At 39.0% G+C, this 22,525-nt stretch overlaps 1 protein-coding gene across 1 annotated transcript; it reads right to left on the minus strand.

Annotated features, from left to right (window-relative positions):
• Nucleotides 1-3,951: 3,951 nt before the first annotated feature.
• Nucleotides 3,952-7,703, minus strand: CUZD1 (CUB and zona pellucida like domains 1). The gene is given in 7 exon segments (XM_012532130.1): nt 3,952-4,002; nt 4,004-4,100; nt 4,102-4,212; nt 4,214-4,261; nt 4,263-4,424; nt 4,426-4,589; nt 7,515-7,703. Coding segments are annotated over 7 exon segments (822 nt in total).
• Between the last annotated feature and the right edge of the window lie 14,822 nt (nt 7,704-22,525).

Consider the following 22,525-nt stretch of genomic DNA (forward strand, 5'->3'; position numbering starts at 1 on the left):
GTATTCAACACTTAAGAGGGCAAAGTAACCCCCAGTAACACCTAGTGGAGCCAACATACTTAATGAGATTGTTTATCTCACCTCCTAAAAAATGTTTTTCTGTAGGCCAAGCTTGTGCTAAATGCTGGAGCTACGCTATCTCATTTAATCCTAAGACACTGTGAGTTTTTAGGTCAGTCCAATAGCAAAGAGCTGGTGAGTAGTAGATTTGGATTTGAACCCAGGGCTTTCAGACCCCTGACCCAGTCCATTTAATATCACCAATTCCGGGACAGTATTCTCTTTTTACCACCTACAGCTGAAGGATGATGCCGCAGGCTAAATGGTACTAAGGTTCCATTCCATTATATGTTTACCTGTTTTATATTAGAGAAACACGCAGGGATGTTCCATTGGAGATAAAGGGAGTCAATATAAAGAATCACAATTAGAAGCAGATTCCCTCTTTTTCCTTCACTGGACAAGGCTATGGAAACCTTGATAACCTAAAATAAAAGGAGAAGATAAAAGAGCAAGAAAAGATTGAAATATATAGAAAAGGGGAAATAAAAGAAGGAAGTCAGAGATGAGTGTGAAAGAAGACAAAGTGAAGAGGTAGGTGCATATGTGAAAATGGCAGATGCTACACAGGGGCAGTAGAGTCTTGGGACACCTACCTCTACCCAGACCGTGCCTACCTCTATCATTAAGTACTTTCTTCCCAAATTGCATTTTCATGTGTTTTCGTTGATATGCTACATGAATCCAATGCAGATTATCCCATTTTACAGTAACTCCTAGAGTACATCTATCCTTAAGTATGCAGCATTGGTATTACACGTTTTATATAGCAGCCCCTTAGAGCTAGTTCCTCTTAGTTTGTGAAGATGCTCTTAAATACCATAGGTTAATATTTGAAAATGCAACAAAAACTAGGGTTGAATAAATTCTGACATATTGTAGACTTCGCAAAAACTTCTTTTTCAAATATTTTGTGTTTAGCAAAATGTATTTTCCAACCAGTATAATTTTCTTAAGTCAATGAGTGTTGTCAGAAAATTTAATCTATTTTTTAAATTTATACTTTACTCACCAATTCTATTTAAAGGATATTTTGAAATCCAGGAATTTATTTTAGTTTCTTTTTACAAGTCTCTTTTGTTCTTTAGGAACTCTAAACACATTTTATTATTTTTTTTTACATTTTTATTGGAGTATAATTGCTTTATAATGTTATGTTAGTTGCTGCTGTATAAGAAAGTGAATCAGCTATATGTGTACATATGTCCCCATATCCCTCCCTCCTGCTCCTCCCTCCCACCCTCCCTATCCCGTCCCTCTAGGTGGGCACAAAGCAGAGCTGATCTCCCTTTTACAGATCTCTTTAAAACCTATTTTGTCCTGAAGTTGCCCTGAATTAAACTCTCACATATTAGAATTCATTTTGAAACTCTGAACTGAAAAAAATTTATTACTATTAAAAAACGAACCATGCCACTCAACTAAAATAACAGTTCTTTGAATATATAGTTAAATGAAATTCTGGCAATATAGCTAAAAAAAAGAAATATAACTGGGAACTCTGCTGACCAGGAGTCTGTTCTTGGTCTTTGCTTGACCTAATCTTAGTTTCCTACTTCAGCCAAATATTGAATGTTTTTCACTGAACCAAGTATAACAACCCTTATCACTCCCGTGCCTAGGAGAGAATAAATTGTTAAGTGGATGTCTGCGTGAAACTTTGAGCTGTTCAGATAAAGAATACCCTATAAAAGTTTAAAGTAATGTTTGGTAATGAGGCAGGGAAGCAGGCCCTCTCAAACCCTGCAGGTGGAAGTAGAAACAGGAACAGACCATCTGGAAGACAGTGTTGTTGAATAGCAGAAGCCTTACAATTTTGGCTCATAATTCTACTTCTGCGAATGTACCTTAATAAAAAATAGGGGACTGGTAAAAGTATGGCACATGGAATACAATGCATTAAAACATTAAAAATAATTTAGTAGACTATACTGTAGTAGAAGAAAATGACATGGAAAATGCATATGATATATGTTAAGTTTTAAAAAGTTATCAAACAGTGGGTACTGAATGATCTCAAGTAAGTGTATATAGATATAGATGCTGAAATAGATAAGTAGATCAATAGATAGATGTACGGGGTAGATGTAGATATAAATATAAATATAGAAATGCATATAGCGCTAGAATATATATATATGTATGTACGTATACATATCTATATTTATAGATATATCTAGATATACATCTTTTTTTGTTTTGTTTTTCAAAGAATGATTTCTTTTTTCAAGATTTACAAGAACTGGTATTTATTACCATGAGGTTCAAAGTATATACCTTTATAACTCATTAGTTTTCTCTTTTATACATAGTATCAATAGTGTATGTATGTTAATCTCAATCTCTATAGATATCTTTATACCTGTATCTAGATAAAATGTTAACAAAGATGGGATTTGGGGTGATTTAACATTTGTGTTTTTTCCTTGTCTGTATTTTTCCTGAATAAACATGTATTTTCTTCAGTAAATATATGTTTCCTTCAATAAACAAGTATTACTTTATAACATGGAAAAATTATTTAAGTGGATGACACTAGAAGAAAAAATCATATATTAACCAATTAAAAGATTATATCAGGGCTTCCCTGGTGGCACAGTGGTTGAGAATCTGCCTGCTAATGCAGGGGACACGGGTTCGAGCCCTGGTCTGGGAGGGTCCCGCATGCCGCGGAGCAACTAGGCCCGTGAGCCACAACTATTAAGCCTGCGCGTCTGGAGCCTGTGCTCCGCAAAAAGAGAGGCCGCGATAGTGATAGGGCCTGCGCACCGCGATGAAGAGTGGCCCCCGCTTGCCACAACTAGAGAAAGCCCTTGCACAGAAACGAAGACCCAACACAGCAAAAATAAATAAATAAATTAATAAACTCCTACCCCCAACATCTAAAAAAAAAGACTATATCATACTCAAGGGAAAAAAAATGCATATTTTTATGTGTTTACACTTTCCGAGCCCAAATCTATCAATGTAGTCTCATGCCCTTTAGGCTTTGTGGCAGGCAGAGCTGATCTGTGCTGTAGGGCCTGGTGACATGGGAACCAAGTCACAGCTGCCATCCCAGGCCTTGGGTTGAGAACACTTACACTTACAGCTTTTGAACTCCTAGGACCTCCTGAGGCTGCTGACTTTTCACACAAATTTGAGGGCAGTGAGCCTCCCATAATCTGAAACATGATAAAAGGGCATTTAATGGTTGCTTAATGTACTCTAAATTCATCTGGGAAACATCTTCAGATTTTTGAAGTGAAGATGAATCTAATTCCACACTGTACCTTTACATGGCAAGCAAAATGGTAGCTAACCTGTCAACCTAAGTACTGATGGCTGGGGAGTACAGGGAAAATTGTTTGTTTTAGCATCCAATTCCTTCTTGTTTTATCCATCTAAGACTGCCTCCCCAGTTTAATAACAAAGGAGGAAATGTGGTTACCTCCACAAGGAAATACCACCTTAGAGTCGAGCAGTCCTAGTATAATATCCTCTCTGTAGAACGCCAGCTCTTAAGATGAAGGCGTTAAAGAAATAAATATGGAAATGTTATTTTTCAGCTATAGAAGATTGGGATTCAACCCGATGATGACAGAGGCCTAGGTGTTGTACACGTAAAATATAGGAATCATTAGTGAATCCATTTTTGCATTATTATTTAAGCTATGGTATACTCCAGAAAATAGCACATAGAGTAGAAATGAATATATCCTAAAAGGTTCAGTGTAAAGGTCTCATGGAAGGAGATTCTTTTTTGTTTTTAATTTTCTTGAATGTGGTTTGTAGGTTTTCCCCCCTCTTTTATGGGGCCCTCCTTAATTTATTCCTAATGTATCTAGCCATGAGGTAGCACTTCTTCGACACTCAGGAGAAATGCATTTCACTTAAGTCTGAACCCTTTAGTTAATAGTCCTGCAGTTTCTGGACTTTGTAGTCTGTTCTCTGACTCACAAACATGCCTTGCTAGAATTGTAGCCACAGTCACAATATTCAGAACAAGGATCATGAGTGAAAACAGATGCAGATTGTTAAAAGGTTGAATCTGGGTTTCAACGCGTTTGGTACTGAAATTCTGAATTTCCACTTGCCCGTCAATCCCTTTTCAGATGAATGCATCCTATGACAGAATTAGTCTTCTATTTGTATGGAGAAATGTCTCTTTTCCTTCAGAAAAACAGTCTGGTTGCAGCGAGACTGATTACTACTACCACTACGAAACCTTACACTCGAGATACACGGAGCCCAGACACCTCAAGAATTCAAAGGAGTTAAACTGGAATCTTGCACAGTGTCGAGGTAAGGGATACACCTTACAAGTCTCATCTTAATTACATCCATTCTTGCTGAGGTTATAGGTTGGAGATGCAAAGTCAGATGGGAGTGGTGCTGCAGGCATCCTGGAACACCACCAAATTTGGATCTGAGGTGCATAGACTTACCTGAACAAAAAGTTTGGTTCAAATCCACATATATGGTGACTCCAACATAGGCTTTCCAAATGAACTGGACTCAAAAAAATACAATTGTTTCTCCTTTTCTTTCTTTTTTAAAGGTTAGTTTTCTGGTGACAGTAATTAAAGAATAACTGTTGAACTTCTCTTCAATGGGCTAAAAGAAAGGGCGTGGGTATCATTCAGGTTCATAAATAATGCCTCCTTGAAAAAATATATTGAGCCAATAAACCATGTGCTTGACATAATTCCTAGTTTTTAAGTCACCCTTTTTCTTTGCAAACTAATAAAATGTAGTGTATCTTTTTTGGTCTAATTTTTAAAATTAATTAATTTTTGGCTGCGTTGGGTCTTCGTTGCTGCGTGCGGGCTTTCTCTAGCTGTGGCAAGCGGGGGCTACTCTTCATTGCAGTGTGCGGGCTTCTCATTGCAGTGGCTTCTCTTGTTGCGGAGCACGCGCTCTAGGCATTGGGGCTTCAGTAGTTGTGGCTTGCAGGCTTAGGTGCTCTGTGGCATGTGGGATCTTCCCGGACCAGGGCTCGAACCTGTGTCCCCTGCACTGGCAGGCAGATTCTTAACCATTGTGCCACCAGGGAGGTCCTTGGTCTAATTTGCTCATGGGAAATGCCATTACATATAACCTTTCACGAACCCAGTGTCAAATGCCTCTTTTCTCTTCATTTCAATATCACAGCTGATTACGTGCTAGCTACAGTGCAGACACAAGCTACTATTACAAAGAGGTGGCAAATATACAAAACAGGTTATTATTCAGCATAGGCTATTTAGCAATACATAACTTACAATGTAATTTACTTGTTTCCCCCACAAAGTTACATGACTATTGCAAATACCATAAACTATGTTCAATTCAGCCATCAAAGGAGGATTTATTGTATGTTTCCTGCTTCAGCTGAGATCTTATTATAGCTCCCACAGGTAGTCAAAACACAAGAGAATTTTAACTTCCTTCAATAACTGCTCAAACTTGAATGTAGCTAATATGGAAGGAAATAAGAATGGGCTGTAAGTCTGTCGTATCCTCTGGGTGTTTGAGAATCTCTGGTTTGTATTTCTAAATTGATATATAATCATTTTGTCTTTTTTTTTTTTTTTTTTTTGCCGGTACGCGGGCCTCTCATTGTTGTGGCCTCTCCCGTTGCAGAGCACAGGCTCCGGACGCGCAGGCTCAGCGGCCATGGCTCACGGGCCCAGCCGCTCCGCGGCACGTGGGATCTTCCCGGACCAGGGCACGAACCTGTGTCCTCTGCATCGTTAGGCGGACTCTCAACCCTGCGCCAGGGAAGCCCCATTTTGTCTTTTTAAAAGAATTAATTTTAAGAGTTTTTTCCTTAAGAAAAAAAATCAACTAGCTTGTTAAATTTTACATAGTATATTGGACTATATCATCAAGGCTAGATTTCCTCAGCCACATTTTAGGCCCTTTCCTCAGCAATATACACTTGCTTCTTAAAAAATAATAAATAATAAAAATCATTTTCCCAAGCACCTCAGTCTAAAGTTACAGCTGTATCTGGTTACTCTTTGGATGGGAAATAGGCCGGTTGCTTTTCTTCTTGGTCCTCCAAGCCTTGCTCCTGAATCCTTTCCACACACATGACTCTTATTTCAAAGAGAAACCCCACTGGGAGGGTGGAAGACCTGACTGTGAGAGAAGGAAGTTATGCTAATTTCCCACCCCAAAGACGCCACTGAGCACTTCAAATACTTGCAGCTTAGGAGGGAAAAAAGGCTTCATTCTAGATCAATTCAAAGTTAGGTGATCACAACTGCAAGTTTTCAGGCTATGCCATCTCCTCCCCCACCTCTCACCAGTGCCTTCCTCAGCCCAAGAAACAGCGTTGCAGCCTGAGGAACAGAGCCAGGCAGAATGGGATGCAGTGTCCCCATGAGAGCCGGGCCCTGTGCTAATTGAAGACATGGACGGCTGTGTTGTTTCTGGCTGCACCACAGCCAGAACTTTATATTTGGAGGAACAAATGGCTCCCAAGTGTTCGGGCCACAACTTGTCTGTGTAGCTTCTCTGACGTTCAGGAGTACTTTGCCTCTCAAATATGAAAGATTCCAGAAAAGGGGAGCAGGGAGCTCTGGGAAAGGAAAGAATTTTTAAAAAATGTTTACTCATTTACCTTTGTTAGTTGAGGAGTTTCTAAAGGAGATATTGTTCAAGAAGAAATGGTACATATTAAAAGAAATCTTTCAAGAAGAAATACAGACCAATGCAAGCATTCATGTAACAAATATTTTATATATGACATATGGTGCAATTATTCTTAACTTTTCCCTAGCCTCTTTGAAAATCTGTTGAATATGAATTATTTCCCTAGGAAAAAGCATACACATATGGAAGTACAGAGCCTTTGTCACAAAGTCCCTGAAGTGGAGGCAGGAGTGATATTACCAAAACAGTGATGGAGAAAACCCTGCCCTCCATCCCCCAGTAAAGATCAGCAATTAGACAGCTCTCCATGAATAAGAACAACTCTGGAGAGCTCTCGAGTCCACTTAAGAATCTTCAGCAACACAGTGGAACAAAAATCTGAGAATAACCTCATGAGAAGAGAAGGAAGAAAGCTTCATTTTGCCTGCATTATCCCATTCCTCAAGCCAGCACTGCTCAGGGTCAAGAGAGAACTTCCCAGCTAGAAAGAGCTCCCCTAGCCAGGAAAGGAAGAGTGGATAGAGTGAGCAACCAGCTTCCCCAGCCTTTGGGGCACCATATGAAGGTCCCATTACAGTTTCACCCCACCCAGAGACTGGCAAAGCTGACACACAGAGAGACAGAAACAAGGAAGAAAAGCAGGAGTTACCAATAACAATCATGGTTTGTAGTGACTTGTGACTTGCTCTGCAGACAAATCCAGAAGATTTTGCCACTGAAGAAACGTGTTAACACCAGCACAGTTGCCAGAGACCCCCTGGGGATTTCACCAGCTTTTGCCCCACAGGTATTTGTATTTACTGACACCAGCCACCTGAATCCTTCCCTGCTACCTCCTTCTTCACCCATGCCAGACCCCAGGAACTGTACTGGTGGCCAGCCCAGGCCTCTGTGGCTACATGAGTGCTAGATGCCAGCCTAGACCCCCACAGCTGACATCCACTTCCTAGTGTGTACTTGACATAGCCCCTCCAGGTGTGCATTTGCACGCCACTAGCCTGATACCTGTCACCAGTGTCCATTGCAGTGTGCACACCCAGGGGAAGACAATACAGCCACTTAAGAGCATGCTGACAGCCAAGGTCCCCATAACTGCCTGTGGGCTTGGATCAGGCCTTGTCTTCTGTCACTGTCTTGCACCACTGCACCACAATACCTGCAATTAAGGCCTCCAGCTGTGCACCTGCATACTCCTGGCCTGACCCCCATTACTGGCTTCCCCTGCAGTGCACACACAGAGGGAGACGATGCAGTCATAGGAGAGCACACCAACAGCCAGGGCCCCCACAGCTGCCTGTGAGCCCACAACTGGCCCAGCCCTTGCTGCCTACCCTGGCCCCCACCACTGTGTATGTGTCTGCAGCTGATCCAAGCTACCACACAGGCACCTGCAGCAGGCCCCATAGCCCAGTGTATGTACACTACTGGCTCTAGCCACCATCACTGTCTGGCCTGGTCACTAGTTGCTGGACCTAGAGGCATAACTGAGGACCCCAACAGCCCTTACAGCCACTGTAGACCCCCACAGTGCTCCCAAGGACTACACAGTTGTTGATGTCGTGGACCTCAGCAGCATGAGCCAAGGAGACATCATGCACCCCTGGACCCAGTGCCACCACATGTCCCCACACTTGATACCTTCCTCCACTAGAACCAGGGTCACAGCACATTCCAGCATGTCCCAAACCACAGGTGAAAGTCTTTCCTTGCTGAGATCAGTCCATGAAGCCCAGAAGAGGTGACTAGTTATTTAAATGTAGAGACATCTATGCAAGGCTCCAAGGGATCATGAAGAATCAGGGAATCACGACTCTCCTGAAGGAATACAGTAAGCCATCAGTAATGATCCCCAAAGAAATGGAGATGCAGGAATTGCCCAACAAAGTGTTCAAAATAATTATTCTAAAGATGCTCAGAGAACTACAAAGAACACAGATAAATAATTTAACAATATTAGGAACACAACAGAAAAACAAAATGAGAAGTTCAACAGAAAGATAGAAAACATAAAAATGAACCAAACAAATTTTGGAGCTAAAGAATACAGAGTGAAGTGAAGAATTCAATAGAGAAATACATAACAAAGAAACCTCCATAATGCTAAGAGCAAATTTCTCAGCACAGACCTTACAGACCAGGAGAGAATGAAATGATATATCCAAAGTACTAAAAGAAACAAACTGCCAATCAAGAATAATTTACCCAGAAAAACTGCCCTTCAGAAGTGAAGGTGAGACAGTTTCCCTAACAAACAAAAGCTGAGGGTGTTCTTCACCACTATACCTACTTTACAAGATATGCTGAAAGGAATTCTTCAAGCTGAAATGAAAGGATGATAATTAGTATCATGAAACATATGAAAATACATACCACACTGGTTAAATTTGGCATATAGTTACATTCAGAACTCTAATACTGTAATATAGTGGTAGATTAACTACTTAACCTTAGTATAAAAGTTAAAGGACAAAAGTATTTTTAAAAAGCTATAGCTACAATAATTTCTTAATGGATACACAAAATAAAAAGATGTAAATTGTGACATCAAAAATATAAATATAAAAGATTGTTGTATGTATAAGATGCTTTATGTAAGCCTCATGATAGCCACAAAGCAAAAACCCACAGCAGATTCACAAAAGATAAAGAGAGGGGCGAGTTCCCTGGTGGCCTAGTGGTTAGGATTCTTGGCTTTCACTGCTGTGGCCTGGGTTAAATCCCTGGTCAGGGAACTGGGATCCTGCAAACCACATGGTGCAGCCAAAAAAAAAAAAAAGAGAGAAGGGAATCAAAGCATACCCACTATGGAAAATAACTAATTTACAACAGAAGACAGCAAGAGAGAGGAAGAAAGGAACAAGGGAACTACAAAACAGCCAGAAAACAATTCATAAGGTAGCGTTAGTAAAGCCTTACTTACAATAATTAATCTAAATGTAAATGGGTTGAACTCTCCAATCAAAAGACATGGAGTGGCTGGATGTATTAAAAAAAATAAGACCTGACTATATGCTGCCTACAAGAGGTTCACTTCAGCTTTAAGGACGCAGGAAGGCTCAAAGTGAAGGGATGAAAAAATATATCCATGCAAGATAGAAACCAAAAGAGAAAGGGTAGCTATACTTGTATCAGACAAAATAGACTTTAAGCCAAAAATGGTAACAAGAGACAAATAAGGTCATTATATAATGATAAAGCAGTTGATTCATCAAAAAGATATAACAGTTATAAATATATATGCACCCAACACTGAGGCACTTATAGTAAGCAAATACTAACAGATGTAAAGGGAGAAATAGACAATACAGTAAGTCCCCCACATACGAACCTTCAAGTTGCAAACTTTCAAAGATTCGAACGTGCTTTTGCATGCCCAATCACGTTAGTTCACGTGTCTGGCATATATTGTCACGTGTGTGCATCCTCTAGAAGTGGTTGCGCAGGAAATGGCAAGGGGATTTTCTTTATTTGAGGAGGCACTGTTAGCCTTTGAGGCACAGGACCCGAATGCAGAATGGTACACAAAGGGTGCAGCAGCAATTCAGAACGCAATCTAGTGCTACCATGTCATCTATGATGAGAAAAGAAGGGCTACTACCCAGACATCACTGGATCCTTTTTTTAAGAGGGTAGATAGAATTGAATCCAGCAAGGAACCAGAACCTGTGCCATCAACGTCAGGTGTGAGTGAAATTGCAGCTTGCCTTCCGTCTTCTATCGCTGACGACCCTTCGGCTCTACTATCTCCCACCTCCTTTCCCTCTTCCAGTCAGTAACTCTTCTTGCCTGCTCACTCGATGCCAGCCCCTGTATGCCAGCTGTTGTACTGTACTACTGTACTTTTCAAGGTACTGTACTGTAAGTTAAAAAATGTTTTATTTTTTGTTTTTTATGTATTACTTGTGTGAAAAGTATTATAAACCTATTACAGTACAGTACTATATAGCCGATTGTGTTAGTTGGGTACCTAGGCTAACTCTGACTTACAAACAAATTGGACTTACGAACGCATGCTCAGAACCAAACTCGTTTGTTTGTAGGGGACTTACTGTACAATACTAGACTTCAAAACCCTATTTTCAACAATAGATCATCCAGACATAAAATTAACAAGGAAACGTGGGATTTGGCACATACTTCAAACCAAATGGGCCTAACAGACATATAGAAGAGATTCCATCCAACAGCAAAAGAATATATATTATTCTCAAGTGCACAGAAAGCATTCTCCAGGACAGATCATATGATAGGTCATGAAACAAGTCTTAGCAAATGTAAGAAGACTGAAATCATACCAAGTATCTTTTCTAACCACAATGGTATGAAACTAGAAATCAGTAACAGGAGGAAAGCTGGAAATTTCACAAATAGCTGAAATTAAACAACACACTTCAGAACAACCAATGGGTCACAGAATTAATCAAAAGGGAAAAAATTATCTAGAAACAAATGGAAACACAACAATATAAAAGCCATGGGATGCTGCAAAAGCAGTTCTTAGAGGGAAGTGTATAGTGATAAACACCTACACTAAGAAAACAGATTTCAAATAACCAGCTTTATACCTAAAGAAACTAGAAAAAGAACAAACTAAGCCCAAAATTAGGAGAAGAAAGGAAATAACAAAGATCAGAGCAGAAATACATGAAATAGAGTCCAGAAAAACACTAGAAAAGATTAATGTAAATAAGAGCTAGTTTTTTGGAAAGATAAACAAAATAGACAAACCTTTAGCTAGACTAAGAAAAAAGAGAGAAGACTCAAATAAGAGATTACTGTGAATAATTATATGCCAACAAATTGGCTAACCTAGAAGAAATGGATACATTTTTAGAAACATACATCTACCAAGACTGAATTGTAAAAAAAATAGAAAATCTAAACAGACCCATAATCGCTAAGAAGATTGAACCAGTAGTCATACACCTCCCAATAAATAAAAGCCTAGGACCAGATGGTTTCACTGTGATTTCTACCAAACATTTAAAGAAGGCTTAAGACCAAGCTTTCTCTCAAATTCTTCTAAAACACTGAAGAGGACGGGAGACTCCTAAACTCATTTTACAAGTCCAGCATTACTCTGACACCAAAGCCAGATAAGGATACTATAATAAAAGAAAACTACAGACCATATCCCCAATGAAGGTAGATGCAAAAATCCTCAACAAAATACTAGCAAACCGAATTGAACACCACATTAAAAGGATCATACACCATGATCAAGCAGGATTTATCCCTTGGAAGCAAGGACGGTTCACATATGAAAGTCAATAAATGTGATACACATTAATAGAATAAAAGATAAAAATCATATGATCATCTCAATAGATGCAGAAAAAGAATTTGACAAAATACTATAATCCTTTCACAATAAAAATGCTCAACGAATTGGGTACAGAAGGAAAATACCTCAACATAGTAAAGGCCATATGTAGCAAGCACACAGCTAACAGCAGACTCAGTGGTGAAAGGTTGAAAGCTTTTTCTCTAAGATCAAGAACAAGACAAGGATGCCCACTCTTGCAATAAATTTGACATAGATAGTACTGGAAGTGTTAGCCAGAGTAATCAGGCAAGAAAAAAAAGTAAAAAAAAAAACAACATCCAAATTGGAAAGAAAAAAATTAAAATTGTCTCTGTTTGCTGATGTAGAAAATCCCAAAGACTCTACCAAAAAACTTCCAGAATTAATCAATGGATTCAGTACAATTGCAGGATACAAAATCAACACACAGAAATCAGCTGCATTTCTATTCACTAACAATGAAAAACAAAGAAAACAGTATCATTCACAATAGAATCAAAATCAATAAAATACTTAGGAATAAATTTAACCAAGAAGGTGAAAGATCTGTACACTGAAAACCATAAGACACTGATGAAATTAAAGAAAATGCAAATAAATGGAAAGATATCCTGTGTTTATGCATTGGAAGAATTAAAATTAACTTGTTCATAATACCCACGGTCATCTATAGATTCAATGCAATCCTTATTTAACTTCCAGTGGCATTTTTCACAGAAATAGAAAAACAATCCTAAAATTTGAATGGAACTACAAAAGATGTCAAATAGCCAAAGCACCAATTAAAAGAAGAACAAAGCTGGAGGCATCACACTTCCTGATTTCAAACTATACTACAAAGCTATTATAAGCAAAACAGTATGTACTGACATAAATTCCAATGGAACAGAAGAGCACAAAAATAAACCTATGTGTATATGGTCAGCTAATATTTGACAAGGGAGCCAAAAACACTCAATGAGGAAAAAATAGTCTCTTCAATAATGGTGCTGGGAAGACTGCATAACCACACGCAGAATGGAACTGGACCCCTATCTTATGCCATTCACAAATACAGGAGACCTGAAACCATAAAAGGTCTGGAAGAAAACAAGGAGAAAACTCCTTGACATTGATCTTTGCAATGATTTTTTGGATATGATGCCTAAAGCACAATCAACAAAAATAAAAATTAATAAGTGGGACTATATCAAGCTAAAAAGCTTCTGGGGCTTCCCTGGTGGTGCAGTGGTTGAGAGACTGTCTGCTGATGCAGGGGACACGGGTTCGTGCCCCGGTCCGGGAAGATCCCACGTGCTGCGGAGCGGCTAGGCCCGTGAGCCATGGCCGCTGAGCCTGCGCATCCGGAGCCTGTGCTCCGCAACGGGAGAGGCCACAACAGTGAGAGGCCCGTGTACTGCAAAAAAAAAAAAAAGCTTCTGCACAGCGAAAGAGACAGTCAACAAAATGAAAAAGCAATCTACAGAATGGGAGAAAATATTTGCAAATCTTATAACTGATACATGATTAATATCCAAAATATACAAAGAACTCATACAACTCAACAGCAAAAAAAAAAAAAAAAAAAAAAAATCCAAAACAAAACAAAAAAACCCACACAATCCAATTAAAAATGAGCTAAGAAAATGACATTTTTCTAAAGAAGACAGACAAATGGCCAACAGGTGCATGAAAAAGTGCTCTACACTACTAATCATCAGGGAAATGCAAATCAAAACGACAATGACATATTACCTCATACCTGTTAGAAGGGCTATTGTCAAAAAGATGAGGGAAACAAGTGTAGGTGAGGATGTAGAGAAAAGGGAACCTTTGTGCACTGTTGTTGGGAATAGATATGGGTACAGCCACTATGGAACAGTATGAAGGTATCTTAAAAATTAAAAATAGAACTACCATATGATGAAGCAATCCCACTTCTGGGTATATATCCAAAGGAAATGAAAACAGGATCTGGAAGTGATATCTGCACTCCCATGTTCACTGCAGCATATTCACAACAGCCAAGATAGGGAAACAACTAAGTGTCCATCAACAGATAAATAGATAAGAAGTGGTGTATATGTACAATGGAATATTATTCAGCCATGAGAAAGAAGAAAGTTCTGCCATTTGTGACAACATGGATGAAGCTTGAGGGCATTATGCTAAGTAAAACACGTCAGACAAAGAAAGACGAATACTGTACATCACTTACATGTGGAATCTAAAAAAGCCAGTCATAGACACAGAGATTAGAATAGTGATTACCAGGCAATGGTGGGGGTGGGGGAAATGGGAGATGTTGATCAAATGGTACAAACTTCCAGTTATAAGATGAATAAATTCTGGGGATCAAATGATTATAGTTAATAATGCTGTATTACATAGTTGAAAGTTGCTAAGAGAGTAGATCTTAAATGTTCTCGCCACAAAAAGGAAGTAGTAATTATGTGACATGATGGAGGTGTTGTTAGCTAATGCTCTGGTGGTAATCATTTTGCAATATATATATTTGCAATATATAAGTGTATCAAATCAATACTTTGTACACCTTAAACTTACATGTTATATGTCAACTATACCTCAATAAAGCTGGGGGAAAAAGACTTTATTAAATTAAAAAAACATTTTAGGGGAAACCTTCCCTTATGTACTCTTTTATAACTGCCTTGACAAATTTGAGATGGTTATACTTTTTTCAATTTAATTTTTTCATAATTGTATTAGAAAGCAATAACTGCTTTTGTACCCTTTCTGATAGCCCACTTGAGGATGACTTTTGCGTTGTTTTTTTTTGCGGTACGCGGGCCTCTCACCCCTGCAGCCTCTCCCGCTGCGGAACACAGGCCCCCGACGCGCAGGCTCAGCAGCCATGGCTCACTGGCCCAGCCGCTCCGCGGCACGCGGGATCCTTCCGGACCGGGGCACGAACCCGCGTCCCCTGCATCGGCAGGCGGACTCCCAACCATTGCGCCACCAGGGAAGCCCCTTTTGCGTTATTTTTCACAATAGACTTTTCATGTCTTTGAATTCTTTTAGCTGGAGTAGGAAATGCAAACAAATCAACAAATGCATTTAGCCCTTGAAAGTTGGAGTCCAGCTGAGTAGTTACAATATCAATTACATCATTAACAATTCCTTTTACCTAAAAAACTGCTAAAACTCAGAGGGTGGCAGTATTATTTCTCAACATAGGACCAACTGGAAAAGAAAACGTAGACCCCTTTTAAATATCTCTGAATGTTGGCAAACCTGGGGAATTTTTTGATATGAGAAAAATATGCATTTGCTTTTAAGGCAACATATTGCCTATTCTGTATTAATCAACTGACTTCAACAAAGACTATCTTATCTGTTGCTAAAAATCGACCAACAGCCACTAGAGTGCTATCTTTGCCAGTGCCAAAAAGATTTCCAAATCTTTTCAGCTAAAAAGCCAGCAAAGATCAAAAAGAGGTTTCACATGAGCTCTCTACGTGCCAATGAGATACAAGTGCCATTTTTAGCACATTATAATAATCCTGTTGTACAGCATTCTTTTCCAATGACCTGTAAAAATTATATATTTGAGAGAGGTACTTATTTTCAGCATAAGAAAAGTATGAATTAGGAAAGGTACATTTAATAAGTTCAATGATCTATTGCTACAAGTTAATACACTTTTTTTCCATTCTTTGGAGTTACAAATTCCTGGCCAATTAGCCATAATAGAGATGAAACTTGACTGCTACAGTGCAACTTGACAAAATGATTTATTACTCCTTAGTCACTGGAATAAATATGTGCTAACATTTACAGCTTTTCACTTATTTTGTTATGAACGCCTTCCACCAAATTAAAATATGTGCACTAGCATAGTATTGTAGCCAGAGAAAGGAAGAGAGAGAGAAAGGAAAGAAGGAAGGAAGGAAAGAAGGGAGGGAAGGAGGGAGGGACGGAAGCCCAGCCCACGTTGAATTCTAGTTAAGTGCAATTTATTTTATTTGCTAATGATATCACACTAATTTTCTAATGCATTCACATATCGATAATCACAGAAGAAGGGAGCCCCCATTAGGTATAGCTCTCCAAGATGAAGCTGTGAGTAGGGCAGGTCACCACAGACTAGTTAAACTGTATTTTTAGTTTTATCATTCTGCCCCTAGTATCTGGCACATAGGAGGTAAAGAACATTTGTTGAACCGCTGCTAGGATATGACATAATACATTGTTTCTTTTAATTTTAGAATTATGTGGCATTGAGAAGGAAAATGGAGAGAGATGAAATAATAGTTGCTGAGGTTTGGGATTCTGGAAAGATATATAATGCTCCAAGGAGGAGTAGAATTAGAGCTGGAAATCTGTTTCTTTAATTTCCCGACTCAAGCATTACTTTAAAAATGAAAACTCTTATCAAATTAATCTTTGAAAAATCAATTAAAACAGCTAAAACAGAAAACGAGAGACTCTCAGAAACCCGTTGTCCACAATAACCATTGTTGACAATACTGTACATTTGAAAAGTGCCAGAGTATTCTTTCTCTTTTCTGATTCTCTTTAGAACTTAAGCTATTTAAAATTACACGAAGGGCTCTATTAATTTCAAGATTGAAAAGGTAAGGAAACAAACCCCTCTCATCAACTTCTCCCTCAGAAAATATGCTGTGAGGAGGAAAAGGCTGATGGCTAGACAAATGTTGCAGAAATCCGCTGGTAAAGATGCCCTTTGCTTCACGTTGGGAGCAAGTAGTTATGTCAGAGCATGTGGTGAGCACCTCTACCTGGGTGTTCCGCCCAAGAACACAGGTACTCTCACGGTGTCCTCCTTCTCACACGAAGAGAGAGTTAAACTCATTATTTTAACAGGGCTCACACCCTGTGTACACTCTTTTAGGAATCTCTACCTCAATGGTACAATGAGGTTAATACATGAAGCAAAGCAAAATTCCTATGACAGGTTTACACAGGGTGGCCTGAGGGATTCATAAGCTGTTCTTGAAACACCACACCTATCTTCCAACTGTCACAGGCTGTATAGAATCAATATGCAGCCTGTTTTTCTAGAAGCCTAAATGGCTTAGGGCTGAAAAGAATATAGTTGGGTTGTGTGGTCTATCTTTCAGACGGGAGTCATGGTATTGGTCAACTTGCTAGCAACCCTTGGACTTGGGCTTGGATATGACAGGAATAGCAGAACTCACTAGAGAGGTCATCAGCTGCTTCCTCTAATCACTTTCTGGGTGCCGTGACCTCCAGTGGCAGAGGCATTTATTCTTCAAGGGTGTTTGGCTGTCTTGGAAGCCTATGAACCTGGTCGGTCCTCACTGTGTGATCAGCTGCCAAGGGAATTAATTGCCAGCGCAATGTTGAGAATAGATGTGAAGTTATACTGATAGGATAACATTTCAAGGTCTGCTAATCCTTGTGTCTAGTGACATGAGAAGACCATCAAACCTGCTTGAGTATGGGAGGTATTTCTGCAAAGGGATAAGATTACAATTAAGTGTCTCAAAGCTCCTGCCTCTTTTATGAAGTACAGACTCTACCTAGAAGTAAGTCATCAGAATAAAAGGATCATTTCTCTATTTCAGAACAGTGACCTGAGCAGTCACTCTGTAATTTCTCTGGTGGTCCTTCTTCTTTGCCCTTGGCATTTCACTTAATTTCCAAATTAAAAAAATCATTTTCCTATAACATGTAACACCTTTTTGATCTCCCACCAATGTTCCCATCCTTATGCCTATTTATCGATATATAAGAAGCTCAGATCCCTCATCTTTTCCCCCAAATACTCCAGACATGTGAATCGCCTCATTAGGAGAAATCACAGAAACCACTTCTTTGTATCACCAATGAGCTACGTCCATTCCAGGTGCTAGAAACCCCAACCTACCTGTAACTAATAATGCCCTCCTCCTCCACAAGAGCAAAGGGAAAAATAACCACTTGTTCCCATCATGAAGCAATGGGTATCATCAGCAATGGAGTTCTATAGTATCTGTCTAGCCATCAGTCTTTTCCACCTCACAGCATATTTTCTGAGGGCTGTGCAGGGCTGGGGGGATGACTAAACTGAAAGGTGAAATGAACATGGACCCTGACCTTAAGGCATTCCCAGACTTGAAGAAGACACAGACACGTAACAAATACACTGTGATTCAGTAAGTACTATAATAAAGCTACCTAAAATGTTCAAAAGAAAGAGGATGATGTGCTAAGAAAAAGGGAGGTGATGATTTGCCAGCCAGAATATAAAAGAACATTCTATTTCCAGAGGTAGGAAAACAACATGAGGAAAAGTACAGAGGCTTCCAATGAGCAACTGTTGAAACTGTTCTGGATGTTGCAATGATATCTGAAAATACAAGCTTTACCTCTGTTGTATGTAGTATATAAAAATCAGTATAAAGTAATACAGTACAGAGCAGTCTTTAAAAAAAAAACTTTCACATTTAAGACAACATAACGACTTTCAAACCAGAGCTAGAATATAGACTGACACGAAGATGCCTCATTCTCACGAATGTAAATTGTGATGTTATACTATTCATAAAAACATGATGGAACTCTCAGAAGGCAATTTTATAAGCAAAACCAAATAGCCGAATAATATCAGAAAAACAACCACCATTAACTGAACGCCTATGTGGCAGGACCCAATCTCATTGATTTATATACATAATCTCCTTTACTTTAATTCTCACAATAGTCCTTGAGGTAGGTATTATCCCTATTCTACACTTAGGGAAACAAACTCAGAAGAGTCAAGCAAATCATCCCTAAGTGACAGAGTTGGATTCAAATCCCAGGTTAATTTGATGACATGGCATCATACCTCACATCCACCCCCGAAATCCTACCAAGAACCAGTGAAAGCTCATTATGATTAAGACTTTATGACTATATAACTACAAGCATATATGCAGCAGCACTGCACAGCACAAAGAGCACTATACCAAGAATCATGAAGATAGTATTCTAATCCCATAGTCTTTTTCTAAGTAACTTGGTTTAATTACTTAACCCTTGAGTAAGGTGAAGCAGACAATTTCTAAGGCTCTATCCAGCTGTAAAACGCTCCTTTATTACAATCACTGCTGCATAATGGGTTTTTCATTTAAGTATTAGCCATTATCTTAAAAATAAGGTCATCTTTCAAAAACGAAGAATCATTTAATCAGTCATGTTTACAGAGCTCCCTACACTAAGTCTAATGCTAGGCCAAGTGTTGAATAATCCAAAGTAGGATCTCACTTCAACAGCTGGGTTAGCTTTGGGACTTACCTGGTGGCACAGTGGTTAAGAATCCGCCTGCCAATGCAGGGGACAGTTTCAAGCCCTGGTCCAGGAAGATCCCACATGACGCAGAGCGACTAAGCCCGTGTGCCACAACTACTGAGCCTGCACTCTAGAGCGTGTGTGCCTAGAACCTGTGCTCCAAAACAGAAGAAGCCACCGCAATGAGAAGCCCGCGTACCACAATGAAGAGCTGCTCCCACCCGCCACAATTAGAGAAAGCCCGCACGCAGCAATGAAGACCCAATGCAGTGCCCCCCCACCCCAGAAAAAGCTGGGTTAGCTTCTCACTGTTATTTACCCAGGGAATGTTTTTCAGTGTTTTGGGAAAGAGCACAATACAGTAGTAGTAATGGGGTAGAAATCCAACAGCTGTAGATTTTAATCTCAGTGCTGTCACTCAATAATTCTGTGACACTGGGGCAAGGGATTTAAGGCTGTAAAACAGTTTCCCATTCACTTATGAAAATTGAAAAAAATAATCCTTACTAAGTAATTTGGTTTAAGAGATTAAATAAGGGACATGAAAATGCCTAGTATCAAGAGTGGCACAATATAAGCACTGAGTAAGGGTTATTCTTCTGCTCCTTGAGCTGCAGTTAAATTAGTGCAAAGCAGCTTTAAACACTACTGGATTTTAAAAAAAGCCCACATTCATATCTGAGAGACAAAGTACTGATAAAAGTACAGTTCTGGGCCAGATTTAAATCTTGACCCTGCTACTTCCTTGCAGTGTGAGTCTGAACAGCTTACTTACCTTCCCTGAGTTTGTTTCCACATTGGAATGAGGATAACCATCAAACACAGTTATTTTGAGAACGAAACGAGCAATAGAGAATTAAATTAGATAAAACTTACCTTATACCACAGTGTCTAGTACATAATGAATTCTCAATAAACATTAGTTCTCATTATTACTCTAGCCAACATTTTCAGTTTGGACAAACCCCCTATTAATAGTCAAGGTCTTCAAAAAGAGTCATGTACCAAAATGTTCATTGCAGCCTGGAGATGGAAACAACCTAAGTGTCCCTCATCGAATGAATGAAGATGTGGCACATATATACAATGGAATATTACTCAGCCATAAAAAGAAACGAAATTGAGCTATTTGTAATGAGGTGGATAGACCTAGAGTCTGTCATACAGGGTGAAGTAAGTCAGAAAGGGAAAGACAAATACCGTATGCTAACACATATATATGGAATTAAAAAAAAATGTCATGAAGAACCTAGGGGTAAGACAGGAATAAAGACACAGACCTACTAGAGAATGGACTTGAGGATATGGGGAGGGGGAAGGGTAAGCTGTGACAAAGCGAGAGAGAGGCATGGACATACACTACCAAACGTAAAATAGATAGCTAGCAGGAAGCAGCCGCATAGCACAGGGAGATCAGCTCGGTGCTTTGTGACCACCTAGAGGGGTGGGATAGGGAGGGTGGGAGGGAGGGAGACGCAAGAGGGAAGAGGTATGGGAACATATGTATATGTATAACTGATTCACTTTGTTATAAGCAGAAACTAACACACCATTGTAAAGCAATTATACTCCAATAAAGATGTAAAAAAAAAAATGTCAATGTCAAATTTTCTCTTCATTGCCGCCTCAAGTTCTGCCAGCTGGGCCTTGCTTCATGCTGCATACAAGGATCCTTGTACGTTTTGGCTGAAGGTAAGAGCTAGGAATGAACTGAAGCTCAGCTTCAGCCTGGGAACTTGTACATTATCTGCTCCTCAACTTCAGCCTTTGCAAGGTTTAACAGTTGAATGCCTACTTCAGATTGCTTTCTGGCACCCACAGCTTGTGTAAAATCAATGACTATGTGATTACATAGGTTATGGTCATACCTAATTAGTATGGCATCTTGATTTATAATTAATCATTGAATGTTCACTTTCAAATAAACATTTTAGATGTAACTTGGGAGTGAAAATCTCCCTATGTGCTTAACATGTTGAATTCTATCCACCAGTTTAAGTGTGAATGTGCCTTTAGAATGCAAGTATTTCTTACATGATGCTTGCTGTAAAGATTCTCCTTCTACTGCAGGGAAGATGCTGAAATTGGTGTGCATACATGCAACTAAAAATGATATGCAACTTGAAATTCAGAAGCAATATTTTTATCTCGAGAGCCAGTCACATCACTCCAGTGCCAGATTTCTAGAACCAACATTTACTGACAATTGTTTTCTCAAGCAAATGTGTGATGCAGTAAATCCCTGCAAAAACATTAGAAAAAAAAATAAACAAGGGCAACATATCTTAGGTTTCTGAAAACTTTATCCAATTGTGCATAAAGTTTCAGTTAGTGAGAATACTTTAATAAAACTGTATCATCACCACTGACCCCCAAAACTTTAAATCCAGGAGTTAAAGAGGAAATACCTTTTAACTTACTAATGGAGAAAAAGCAAATGATTTGATAGAAACTTCATCATGAGTTGGTCTCTGCTCTACACTTGAAAGTAACTACTTAATACCTTAAATAAGTAGTTTAACATTGAGTGTGGGAGCAATTGAGAAGCTGAAAAAAGTGAGAAATTAATGATTCTGAACTACACTAAAATTTTAAAATATAATTGATGTAATAAAATTATAATTTTTGAATAAAATTAATTCATGTATTTTAGAACTTGTATACTATGATGGTACTTTTCAACTTAGGCCTTGGCCAAATATTAATTTCAAGAATCAACCATTGAGCATTTGGTCAATATGTGCACTATAAATGTGACTCAGCCATATACCACAGTTAAGACATGGCAGTCAGCAAGGTTGCATACCCTATCTCCAGCTTACCCACTTTCCAGGTTTGTGAACCTCATGTAAGAGGTTGACCAGAGCCTACACCAAGACTTGTCCATCCATCTTACTTCCTAAGAGAAAGAAGTAGAAAGCTAAGGGTCAAGTGGGTGCACTTAATCAGAAATGAGATATGGCCCTCTATGGCTAGGATCCTGACTTTAGATTGCTAATTTATCTTATTTTGTTATTTTCAGGTCAAAATGAAATGAAAACTTTTCTTGGAAATGAAACATTTCAGTTAGGCATGCTTGAAATGTTAACTACAGCAACGTGTATGGAAAGTTTGGTTCATACAAGGAAGAATGCAATTTTAATACATTTAAAGCAACTTTCCACTCTGAAAATAACACCAGAGCAGAGTCGATAAATATTTTTCCTTTTCATTCAACAGGACCAAATAACTCAAAAATCATTTCTCATTAAAGATTAAAGCATTTAAAATTTCAAACCGATTCTTTTCCCCAAAGTCAGA

Source organism: Orcinus orca, chromosome 7 (genome assembly GCF_937001465.1).
Source record: "Orcinus orca chromosome 7, mOrcOrc1.1, whole genome shotgun sequence".
NCBI lineage: Eukaryota > Metazoa > Chordata > Mammalia > Artiodactyla > Delphinidae > Orcinus > Orcinus orca.